This window comes from Salmo salar, chromosome 10, assembly GCF_965601325.2.
Source record: "Salmo salar chromosome 10, fSalSal1, whole genome shotgun sequence".
Classification (NCBI taxonomy): Eukaryota; Metazoa; Chordata; class Actinopteri; order Salmoniformes; family Salmonidae; genus Salmo; species Salmo salar.
Window position 1 is genome coordinate 109200348 of NC_138300.1, and position 13274 is coordinate 109213621.

The 13274-nt window shown below is 46.5% G+C and overlaps 1 protein-coding gene across 1 annotated transcript in view; it reads right to left on the minus strand.

Moving 5' to 3' along the window:
• ppfibp2b (PPFIA binding protein 2b) overlaps nt 1–13274 on the minus strand; it is an 80763-nt gene that overhangs the window by 26587 nt on the left and 40902 nt on the right. The window contains 5 exon segments of the mRNA XM_082957367.1: nt 206–403; nt 4095–4235; nt 6781–6822; nt 6824–6895; nt 8142–8228. Coding sequence (XP_082813493.1) covers nt 206–403; nt 4095–4235; nt 6781–6822; nt 6824–6895; nt 8142–8228 — 540 coding nt within the window.

Genomic DNA, 13274 nt, shown 5'->3' on the forward strand with positions numbered 1-13274 from the left:
AACACCCGGATATGGAGGAAAACAGTACACTTAAAAACCACAGGATTCACACACATTGTAGTAGTAGAGGTAGAGACTTCAGTCACTGTAAAGAGAAGCGTTAAGTACTAGACCCAGTAGAGGAATCTAGAGGGGTAGGGAGGACGGTAGTTAAGAGAGAGGGGGGGGGGGGGGGGGGGGTAGCGTGTCCATGGGTACTGCCTACATTCTGTCCTCCACAGCGACAGCAAAACTCCTCCACATCAGAACCACCCAAGCCCACGTCAGGGCTCTGGTCGTGGGCCTCGCGGGCACCACTCTCCCCCTGGGCCTCCATGGCCCGTTTTTCCATGATGCGGGTGTGGATCTCTTCCTGAAACCTACACATCTGCTCCTGGAGCTCGCTTATCAGATTTACCACACACTGAGAGAGGGAGAAGAAAATACAAAACAGAAAAAGGAATAATAATAATAATAAAAAGGTTCCAAATGATATGCACTGCTGTGGGTATTTTGTTTTTATATTCGTAAAACAAATACATTAAAATAAGAGGTACAGTATATACAGTACCAGTCAAAAGTTTGGACACACCTACTCATTCAAGGGTTTTTCTTTATTTTTACTATTTTCTACATCGTATAATAATAGCGAAGACATCGAAACTATGAAATAACACATATGGAATCATGTAGTAACCAAAAAAGTGTTAAACAAATGAAATGTATTTTATATTTGAGATTCTTCAAAGTAGCCACCCTTTGCCTTGATGACAGCTTTGCACACTCTTGGCATTCTCTCAACCAGCTTCACGAGATAGTCACCTGGAATGCATTTCAATTAACAGGTGTGCCTTGTTAAAAGTACATTTGTGGAATTTCTTTCCTTCTTAATGCATTTGAGCCAATCAGTTGTGTTGTGACAAGGTAGGCGTGGTATACAGAAGATAGCACTATTTGGTAAAAGACCAAGTCCATATTATGGCAAGAATAGCTCAAATAAGCAAAGAGAAACGATAGTCCATCATTACTTTAAGACATGAAGGTCAGTCAATACGGAAAATTTCAAGTTCTCAAAGTGCAAATGTAAAGACTGGCTTATCTGGCTGCTGGCCAGAAGATACCTTTACTTCCCTGAGGAATTGGAAGGCTTCGAAGATTAAGGACAGCAAGTAGATTCCTAACTATATTATTAACATTTTGGCCAACTAGAATTAAACTGAAGTGTATGTTTGATACCAACAAGTTAAAAGGCAACAAACTTTGATTTTATGGTTTGGAATCTTCCATTAGAGTAGAAAAAGTGGGCAATCCATTCCCTGAGAAGGGAGGGGGTGGGTTGGTGGTTTAATGTCCTAATCTTGGATACGCTGACAGAAATGCCTGGCTTGTGGACAGAGGAAGTTTCATATGAAAGTCCCAGTTGACGTTACACTGACAGTACAGCTGATGATACACATCCCCCTCTATGTATAGCTGTATGCTCTGAGCTTGGTAGTCGAGGGGAGGTCTCCGGGGTGAATGTGTTTGCCCTTGTTGGATGTTCCAAGTGAATTTCTGCCATTCCCCCATGGTGCATGAAGCCTAGCCTAGTGTTGTGGATGAAACAAATGCAGACTGGCTTCAGGTTACCATGACACCGCAACCGGCGTGGAGTCCCGCTCCGCCCGGATATCATGGATTTATGGGACGAGGTCAGAGACACATGACCCGACAGGCTGTGTACACTACATGGTAAACCCACAAGCTTCCCTCTCTGTCAATACACTTGATATTCTGCATAATGTCACTGTTACCAACAGTTACAGAAATGTGCTCATGTCATGGCCAGATTCTGAATCAGATAGCGATTTCATTTCACATCGATGTGCCCCTCACGTCCGATCTGCTGTGCAAATGTCTCCAGCGTATTTTTGCGCTCAGCAGTTGATTGCTCACCAGAATGTCTGGAACACAGCCTGCACGTCTGCACGCTGCCATTTCTCATCTGCCCCACTGTCTGTCAGCGGCTCTAGTTCAGGCCCCGCCGAGATTCTGTGTCTCTGGTAATTTCCAGCCCTGCTTATCAGACTCTAAATCACCTTTTGGGGCAGCGGACATCCACAACACTAAATCTTCCATTTCATTTAACACAAGGCCAGATCTTCTGGTGACAGACAGACTGGGGGTTGTTACAGGGCTGAGGCTGTGGTGACAGACAGACTGGGGGTTGTTACAGGGCTGAGGCTGTGGTGACAGACAGACTGGGGGTTGTTACAGGGCTGAGGCTGTGGTGACAGACAGACTGGGGGTTGTTACAGGGGTGAGGCTGTGGTGACAGACAGACTGGGGGTTGTTACAGGGCTGAGGCTGTGGTGACAGACAGACTGGGGGTTGTTACAGGGCTGAGGCTGTGGTGACAGACAGACTGGGGGTTGTTACAGGGCGGAGGCTGTGGTGACAGACAGACTGGGGGTTGTTACAGGGGTGAGGCTGTGGTGACAGACAGACTGGGGGTTGTTACAGGGCTGAGGCTGTGGTGACAGACAGACTGGGGGTTGTTACAGGGCTGAGGCTGTGGTGACAGACAGACTGGGGGTTGTTACAGGGCTGAGGCTGTGGTGACAGACAGACTGGGGGTTGTTACAGGGCTGAGGCTCTGGTGACAGACAGACAGACAGACAGACAGACAGACAGACAGACAGACAGACAGACAGACAGACAGACAGACAGACAGACAGACAAAACACTGCCAACGTCACAGAAAAGTCAGACTCTCCTCCTCTCCTCCCCTCTTTTTCAAGGTCTTACATTGGCATGCTACAGTGCCATTTGAGAGCAGCTGGGTGTAATACACTGAACAAAGCAGCACAAAGGGCTCATTGAGGAGAGGCGAGGCGGAGGTGCTGTTGCTGGTGAACTGGACTGGGGTGTTTGGAGTAGTTGGTCAGGTTATTGGAGTTGAGCTGACTGCATGTGGTCATGCCTAACCCTTCTCCAGAGGGATGACGCAACACATAACATTAGGTGGAATCCAGCAAGCACATGGACGTGTCTGACTTAGCTCTGAATACAGTCAGAAGAACTAATATGATGAACTAATATCAACAATCAAACAGTTGTATAAGCTCTTATAATGGACATATGTCTTTCAGTTACTGTGAACAGTTACAATTGTACTTCTAATATTATTGTAACTGTTCACAGTACCTGGAAGACTTATGCCCATTATTAGCCCAACACACTAGAGCATAAATCCACTGAGAGCTGGTGGTCTGGTCATGGCAGTTCCTAATGAAGTTATAAAATGGTGACCAGTCAGTGGATGACCAGGGCTTTGACAGACCTACAGAGGAGGTGCTCCTGTGAGGGGAACTTTACAGCTTGTCTGGGGGGCCACCTGTCTGTCTGGGGGGAGTGTTTGATCTTCTTGGGGTGTCCCGTTGGGGTGTCCCGTTGGGGTGTCCCGTTGGGGTGTCCTAGGCTATGGAGATCCCCTGTTTCTCTTTACTGTAAACCTATAGGTTTGGAGTGGTCATATAAATGTGTCAAAGTGAACCTACAGACCTACATGTTTATGCCATTTTAACTTAAATCCTTCATTCACTACTCCTGTAGTCTTTTTTCTCCAGCCATGTGACTTCTAAGACTGAAAGTGAGGCTACTTGTGAATTGCTATTCTCAAGGTTATAGAGATATAATTCTCTTCATGCCAAGTCCATGTTTCTCCTGAAGTATCTGACAGCTCTACATAGGCCTGCTGACCCATTAGAGCACATTGTGGTCTGTGCAACATCAAATAAACATTCCACGTGTGGTTTCTACCCAGCCAGCCTCAAAGAGAACAACAGGTGGGTCATGAAGCTGGTAAAGGCACTGAAAGACCACACTGAGACCACACTCGCTACTGATGGAATGATGTTATTTTTCACTTGGCATTCCAGTACTGTTTGAACTAGAAAACATACTAAGTTGGCTCACTTCATAATGCTTTGTGGGACTCTTGCTAACAGCTGTGGCTTAATGGTGCCACCAAACAAAGGTCTGAGTGGAGTGCTTTTCAATTTCAGTTTAATTCTAGTTTAAGTTATGTTTTATGGTTAACCAGCCCAGTTAACCAGCCCACTACAGTACTGTACCTCAGCTTTGTTCTGCTGATCCTTGCTGCTGTCGTTGTGGTTCTGTTCCTCGTCCATGCCGACCAGCTTCAGTTTCAGGTAGGAAACCTCATCCATCAGATCTAGTTTCTGGGTCTCCAACGAGTTCCGGCTCAGCAGCTCCTGTGCAGCACACAGCCACAGAGACACACACATTAACACTCCCCTACACACACACACACACAACGCATCCACTGACCAGAGCGCAGTACAAAGTCAGTTGCCGCTCCACTGGGCAAAAAGTTCCCCCAAACCAAAAGTTCAGCCAGGGAACCAGGGATGGAGAACGGAATGGAGAACAGTGCGGTGCAGTACGGTGCTGATTCAGTAAACCAAGCAGAAGGAAATTAGTGGTGAATCCACATGTGCCCAACAGGGATGACACAAACTGTTTTATGAATGGGTGCTTAACGCTTAGACGGAGAGATGTGTATGGTGTGTGTGTGTGTGTGTGTGTGTGTGTGTGTCTTTCGTTGATTGAGACACATAGAAAGAAGACACTGTTTGATACTGGCATCCCTCCCTGGCATCCCTCACAGGCATGTGGCTCTGAGTAAGTATAGGGCTGATGAGTCTATTGGTGAAATAATCTGCCCAACACACTCATCCATTAGCTTTTACTGGAACTGGCAGCAGATACTGAGAAGAATTCTCTTGAGACTCAGAATAGCCATCTCCATTCGAAGTTCAGAACAGCAGTGACAAAGATTCATCTATAAATTGACCAGGCCTAATCACACTACACACAATGAGTTTGGTTACATGCACACAATAATGTGATTATTGTGGACAATCAGATTAACACATCTGAAATCAGGATTCCTAATAGCACTCTGATAGATGCAGGAAATCACCAATCAAAATAAACATTCTTCCACAGCGACCATGTTATTTTTGGGAAGCATATTTGATTCAGAGTTCGGACATATAAAGTGTGTATGTGAAAACGACTTCTAAGACGCATACATACAGTTGTTCCAAACTCACTTCACTCGTGCTAAAGAGGGAGGCTCGCTCGGCTGGTGCAAGCACATGTGTAGATCAAATACACTGATGGAACGACGATGAAGGTGTTTACCTGTCCTAATAATGTGAAAGATTGATCAGAAAACCAGGTGTTTTAATCAGTGTATGCTTACTTCGATTTTGACCGTATGCTGATTTAGATACGCAGACTAATAATCTGCTTACTGTCATAATCAGTTCAATATCGAATTATTACTGTGCATGTAAACATGCTCATTGTTCAAACAGATCTCATCAAAACTCCAATGCGGCCAAACAATGTGAAGGTAGACAATGTCTGGTTAAAAATGCAGGTCTAACACTAGGGTCCAGCTGACAATTACCAGTCACACCACAGAGCACTGTAGACAGTAGACAGTAGACACCAGTGGCTTTGGTCTCTCCTATATAACCACATTAAGCATTTGTTTTTTGCATGACCTTGTGAGATAATGTAATAACAGGAAATGGTATTTCTCAGGTGGAAGAAAGATGTTCCCCTAGACCTGTGCCTATGTACAAAGGCAACAAAATGAAAGAAACACAATCTGCTTGGCATTTGAGGCCAATAAAAATGATAAAAAACTAATTCACTTTAGAGTTGAATCTTTGTTTATTACTGACATTTATGGGGAACTAAATGGCTGGATGAGACACAATCAAACAAGACAGAGGGCTTTTTGATCCTTAAATTGGGTAGCTTTGCGTTCCAGTGTTTGGAATGCACGTAACAGCCTGAGAAGAGGAGTAAGCAGATGTAGCTCAAGGGATCCTCACTCTCACACCCCCTCACTCCCATCTCTTAAAGTCAGAGTACAAACTGTAAAACCCTCACCCTGTCTCACTCCCATCTCTTAAAGTCAGAGTACAAACTGTAAAACCCTCACCCTGTCTCACTCCCATCTCTTAAAGTCAGAGTACAAACTGTAAAACCCTCACCCTGTCTCCCTCCCTACATTTCCACAACAAACATGGTGCACTGACTGACTTACTTTGCCTTCTTCATACCTACTGGTGCATAAGGCAGAGACAAGACCGCTCCACTTTTGATCCAAAGCCTGCTTAGCAGCCTGTCCTGGTACACACAGCTACATTTATTTTAGTATGGGTGCACCTAAACTGTGTGCATCGAGAGGACATTTTGAGAAAGTCTTCTTTTCCCTCCATTTTTATGTTGCTCTAGCTTCAGAAAGAATATGCTGTAATTATTGTAAGATTATGCAGTCTGCTCTTAGTGGAGGCCACTATCATAAATATTTCTGCTCTTATAATGCCATGGAGTCAGTCAGCTTGTAAGATCGAAAGATAGTGAACTTTGAAAGCTATCCCTCCATCTTCTGAGTGACAAACTTTGTGCAATCGAGGTGAGTCACTCAAAGGAAGCGTCAGTATCTTATGTTGGTAAGAATGTCATGAAACCACACCTCTTGTTACTAATTTACCACAGCTTGTTGGTTCCATTTGTCACTAAGCAACAGCACATTGTAATCTTTAAACGTGCTATAAATCACACATTTACAAAATACAGTCAACTCAAATAATCTAAGACTAAAACAAGACTATGTTTATCTAGGAAACAAGTAGAGGTTGACAACATCAATATTTAGCTCTCCATGCTAATACACTGAGCACAGATAAAGTAGTGGTAGTGTCTCTCTCTTACCTGCTGTAGCATTTCCTCAGTGGAGTTGAGTTTGTGGTGGTGCCTCCTCCAGAGAGCTCTCCAGGTCTCGGATCTTCTCTCCTTGGGCCTCCACCTGGTCTGTAAGCACGCTCACCTACAACCCACAGACAGGACACCTTACTCAGTCACTCACATTGACAAATAGCTCCTCTCGCCTGCTCTGGAACTACCTGTATGCTAATAGCACTAATTCCTCTGACAACACACAGGTAGTTTCACTTCATTCCTCAGCCGGAGTAGAACTCTATGTCAACAGCCAATGTGAAATGTCATGAAAGATAACCTAACCTACCCTTGACTTGACATGGTTCACTGAATTACAAAAACTGAGCTGAGTAAACTTTACCTCTTTCTTTGTCTTGGTGGGTCAGCCCACAACTCTGGCCAGCCCACTCTGGCCAGCCCACTCTGGCCAGCCCACTCTGGCCAGCCCACTCTGGCCAGCCCACAGGGAAGCAGGTAAAAAGGAAAGCGAAGCAGTAAAGCTAAAGCACCTTGGGGGAGGTAGCAGCCAATCATTTTATCAGTCAACCGGCACAGGCCCGTTGGCCAATCAGCAGCATTTGTCACAGGGGCTTGATGAATGTGCTGGCATGTGCAAAAGAAAGGGCTACAGTACTTTGGCACAAGGCTGAGATAAAGCTAGTTGTAAGCAGCACACGTTGAGGCAGACAAGACATGACAGAGCCCGAGGAGGAACTACTGTAGGAAGAGAGAAAATATGTCTAGCCTAGATTACAGATGTAGAAGCTACCAATTACACAGATGTAAAAAAGCATGGAGCATCGTGACAAATCACAGTACAGCCAAAGACAGAGGCATTGTCCAGACACGTTTGTTTGGGAAAAACAGGAAACTAGGGGCGTACTGTGTGACTGAGCTCCTGTGCTACACACAACAGCCTCCAGCCCCACTGCCTGCCCTGGACAGTCTCACATTTCTGTGATATACTCTCTCTCTCTCTCTCTCTCTCTCTCTCTCTCTCTCTCTCTCTCTCTCTCTCTCTCTCTCTCTCTCTCTCTCTCTCTCTCTCTCTCTCTCTCTCTCTCTCTCTCTCTCTCTCTCTCTCTCTCTCTCTCTCTCTCTCTCTCTCTCTCTCTCTCTCTCTCTCTCTCTCTCTCTCTCTCTCTCTCTCTCTCTCTCTCTCTCTCTCTCTCTCTCTCTCTCTCTCATTCAATTCAATTGGCTATATTGGCATGGGACACATATGTTCACGATGCCAGAGCAAGTGAAATAGATAATAAACAAAAGTGAAGTAAACAATAAAAAAGGGGTCAGGTATTCTCGCTCTGATCCTGCAAGAGACACAGTAGGGCTGAGAGAAAACATGAGCACCTTACCTGGAGAACCAGAGACTCTTTGTCCCCCTCTAGCCGAACCAGACGCTCCTGATAGCTCTCATTGTTCACCGGGGAGCGAAGGTTAACCTGCAAAAACACACATTCAAAAGAGGAGTCAAGAATGGGCGTAGGGGAAGGAAGACTTACTGAACAGGCTAAACAACTTAACCAATCAACGATTCACCTGCACTGACCGCATAAAAGAGAAGAAAAAAGACAAGTCTTGTGTTTTGTAATATCTTTCCATATGGTCTAGTGCAGGGACCATCAACTAGATTCAGCAGCGGGCTGATTTTCTCTTTAGCGGATGGTCACGGTGACGAAACATATTTACAAATAGTTTGTAGACTACAATTGTATACGATCACATACATCTAGTATGCGTGGGAATACTTCGGAACAAATGTTCCCGATTAAAATCACTTTGAGCAGATTAGCTGGTGTTTTTACAGTCTTTTATGTCCAACAATAAAAAAAATATATATACATATTTTTTTGTTCTCTTAGAATAAATAAAATCCCCCGCATGCCAAATTTGGCCCCCAAGCCACCAGTTGGGGAACCCTGGTCTAGCGGTTAGGATTCTTTGTTTACACCTAGGCGGCCCAGGTTTGACTCCTGGTATGGGAACACACTATTTCTACTGCACTGCACTGCTGTCTGAGCTTCATTCCGTGTCAGATACAGTATTACAGGCTGCAGCCAAAGCCCAGACAACTACCGGCTGGAAGACAGCTCCATTTCAAACATGGTTTCTAATATGAGGTAGCTGGTGGAATAGTAGTAGACATACAGTACCAGTCAAAAGTTTGGACGCCTACTTATTCAAGGGTTTTTATTTAGTTTTACTATTTTCTACATTGTAGAAAAATAGTGAAGACATCAAACTGGTTGAGAGAATGCCAAGAGTGTGCAAAGCTGTCATCAAGGCAAAGAGTGGCTACTTTAAAGAATCTGAAATATAAAATATATTTTGATTTGTGGAACACTTTTCTGGTTACTACATGATTCTATATGTGTTATTTCATAGTTTTGATGTCTTCACTATTATTCTACAATGTAGAAAATAGCAAAAATAAAGAAAAACCCTGGAATGAGTAGGTGTGTCCAAACTTATTGGTACTTTTTAAAATACTTTTTAAAGTACTGGTACTTTATGTTAACACCCAAATCTGAGCTCAGGTGAGAATCTTAACACGTTTAACATCACAACAATGTGACATGTTACCACGTGGCTCTGTTCACTAGAGACATGGCATTAACATACAAAAACAGACCCTTTGGCCCCCATCAGAAACAAGGACATAAGAGCGTTTTCACAGATTTGCATAAGAAAACACTTCATTATATATAGTGTGTTGTGTGAAACCTGTGACCTGTAAAATCCCCTCTACAGAGGAATGCAGTTTTTCCTCGCTCTCTGGGCTCAAGTCAGCTGACATGAATCATTAGGACGTCTCCTCAACCAACCAGTACATTCATGCAAACACCCTGTTGGATACCGCTCGTCTTACTCAGCCCCTGAGAACTCCTCCAGAGATGTCTTAACAACATGGTCTTGACTTAAGCCTTCGAGCTGTACGAATGCCCCATGTGATCGTCTTGGGGACTTGTCATAAGGGTCTGTCACAGTAGGAGAAAATACATACTGTGACTTGTCAGCAGCGCTGAGCTTGCGGGGGTTTGTCTCCCTGTACGGCTTCAGATAATCCTGTGTTTAATAGCGCTGCCTGGTCCTGGGGGCCACTGCCTCAGACTGTACTGGCAGCACACCTGTTTCTCTGAAGTAATTTGATAGGGCAGTCCACTCAGAAAGATGTTTCGCAACTGACTTTCTAGGAGGTAATGCATGTCCATACCCACTCACTGTCCATTACTGCTTGAACTCTCTGAAACTCCAATGTAGTGTGTCCTGCCCTTCTATGTGGTAGTAACCTAATGATCAGGTGTAAAAGAGCGGCGTTTCTTTCTTTCTGGTCCTGTAGAGAAAAAAAAACAGTCGGGGGAGTTTCTCTTCTGCGCTGTTCAACCAGTCCAGTAGATGTGAAGGAGGAGTTAAGATGGAGTGTCACCTTGTTAACATCTAAAATAGGAAGTTGAGTCACAGGCTCTCTTTCCATTTCCCCTGAGAACCGGGTGTTGAGAGGAGAGGTGTGAGGTGAGTGCATGTCAGTGTCATATTTCATCAAGTCTTAACTTAATACTTACTTTTCCCTTCTAGGTACCCCATGGTTGATGTTGAACATGGTTAAGTTAAACAATGCACCAAAGCTTTAATCTATAACAGGTTCCTGCTGTGCTGTTAGACGTCCAGAAGATGAAAGGGATTGGTTACAGCACTTCCTGAATCCTGCCAGAGTCCATATGGAGATTTCTAGCAGTGATTAGAGTCATTACACTGACTGTAAACAAAAGCCAAGGCAGAGGTGAGCCAGCCCTGTTCTCTGTCACACAGACAAATGACCACTTCCCTTCCTCTTAAGTGATGTTACACAGGCTACAGAGAACAGGGTCGTGTTCACTAGGCATCAAACGGACGAAAAGGGACTGAAACAGGGACTACCTAAACTATTCCAATAAGAAACACTCGTTGTGATTTTCCATTGCAGAGTGTTTTGCTACGGTGTGGATTAATGAATACAGCTCTCTTTAACGGGGCACCTAGAGCAGTAGTGTACTGTACACACATGGACAGAGAGCTCACTGCTTATCCTGGCAGTGGAGAGACTAGTGCTGTGGAGAGACTAGTGCTGTGGAGAGACTAGTGGCGTGGAGAGACTAGTGCCGTGGAAAGACTAGTGCTGTGGAGAGACTAGTGCTGTGGAGAGACTAGTGCTGTGGAAAGACTAGTGCTGTGGAGAGACTAGTGCTGTGGAGGGACTAGTGCTATGCTGTGGAGAGACTAGTGCTGTGGAGAGACTAGTGCTGTGGAGAGACTAGTGCTGTGGAGCGACTAGCGCTATGCTGTGGAGAGACTAGTGCTGTGGAAAGACTAGTGCTGTGGAGAGACTAGTGCTGTGGAAAGACTAGTGCTGTGGAGAGACTAGTGCCGTGGAGAGACTAGTGCTGTGGAGAGACTAGTGCTGTGGAGAGACTAGTGCTGTGGAGGGACTAGTGCTATGCTGTGGAGAGACTAGTGCTATGCTGTGGAGAGACTAGTGCTGTGGAGAGACTAGTGCTGTGGAGCGACTAGTGCTATGCTGTGGAGAGACTAGTGGCTGTGGAGAGACTAGTGCTGTGGAGAGGACTAGTGCTGTGGAGGGACTAGTGCTATGCTGTGGAGAGACTAGTGCTGTGGAGAGACTAGTGCTGTGGAGAGACTAGTGCTGTGGAGCGACTAGTGCTATGCTGTGGAGAGACTAGTGCTATGCTGTGGAGCGACTAGTGCTATGCTGTGGAGAGACTAGTGCTGTGGAGAGACTAGTGCTGTGGAGGCACTAGTGCTGTGGAGAGACTAGTGCTATGCTGTGGAGGGACTAGTGCTATGCTGTGGAGGGACTAGTGCTGTGGAGAGACTAGTGCTGTGGAGAGACTAGTGCTGTGGAGGGACTAGTGCTGTGGAGAGACTAGTGCTGTGGAGAGACTAGTGCTGTGGAGAGACTAGTGCTGTGGAGAGACTAGTGCTGTGGAGAGACTAGTGCTGTGGAGGGACTAGTGCTGTGGAGAGACTAGTGCTGTGGAGAGACTATTGCTGTGGAGAGACTAGTGCTATGCTGTGGAGAGACTGGTGCTGTGGAGGGACTAGTGCCTTGGAGGGACTAGCGCTGTGGAGGGGACTAGCGCTGTGGAGGGACTAGCGCTGTGGAGGGACTAGCGCTGTGGAGAGACTAGCGCTGTGGAGAGACTAGTGCTGTGGAGGGACTTGTGCTGTGGAGAGACTAGTGCTGTGGAGAGACTAGTGCTGTGGAGAGACTAGTGCTATGCTGTGGAGAGACTGGTGCTGTGGAGGGACTAGCGCTGTGGAGGGACTAGCGCTGTGGAGGGACTAGCGCTGTGGAGGGACTAGCGCTGTGGAGGGACTAGCGCTGTGGAGAGACTAGCGCTGTGGAGAGACTAGCGCTGTGGAGAGACTAGCGCTGTGGTGCTGTGGAGGGACTTGTGCTGTGGAGAGACTAGTGCTGTGGAGAGACTAGTGCTGTGGAGAGACTAGTGCTGTGGAGTGATTAATGCTGTGGAGTGACTAGTGGTGTGGAGAGACTAGTGCTATGCTGTGGAGAGACTGGTGCTGTGGAGGGACTAGTGCTGTGGAGGGACTAGCGCTGTGGAGGGACTAGTGCTGTGGAGAGACTAGTGCTGTGGAGGGACTAGTGCTATGCTGTGGAGAGACTAGTGCTATGCTGTGGAGAGACTAGTGCTGTGGAGAGACTAGTGCTGTGGAGCGACTAGTGCTATGCTGTGGAGAGACTAGTGCTGTGGAGAGACTAGTGCTGTGGAGAGACTAGTGCTGTGGAGAGACTAGTGCTGTGGAGCGACTAGTGCTATGCTGTGGAGAGACTAGTGCTATGCTGTGGAGCGACTAGTGCTATGCTGTGGAGAGACTAGTGCTGTGGAGAGACTAGTGCTGTGGAGGCACTAGTGCTGTGGAGAGACTAGTGCTATGCTGTGGAGGGACTAGTGCTATGCTGTGGAGGGACTAGTGCTGTGGAGAGACTAATGCTGTGGAGAGACTAGTGCTGTGGAGGGACTAGTGCTGTGGAGAGACTAGTGCTGTGGAGAGACTAGTGCTGTGGAGGGACTAGTGCTGTGGAGAGACTAGTGCTGTGGAGAGACTAGTGCTGTGGAGGGACTAGTGCTGTGGAGAGACTAGTGCTGTGGAGAGACTAGTGCTGTGGAGAGACTAGTGCTATGCTGTGGAGAGACTGGTGCTGTGGAGGGACTAGTGCCTTGGAGGGACTAGCGCTGTGGAGGGACTAGCGCTGTGGAGAGACTAGTGCTGTGGAGGGACTTGTGCTGTGGAGAGACTAGTGCTGTGGAGGGACTTGTGCTGTGGAGAGACTAGTGCTGTGGAGAGACTAGTGCTGTGGAGAGACTAGTGCTATGCTGTGGAGAGACTGGTGCTGTGGAGGGACTAGCGCTGTGGAGGGACTAGCGCTGTGGAGGGACTAGCGCTGTGGAGGGACTAGCGCTGTGGAG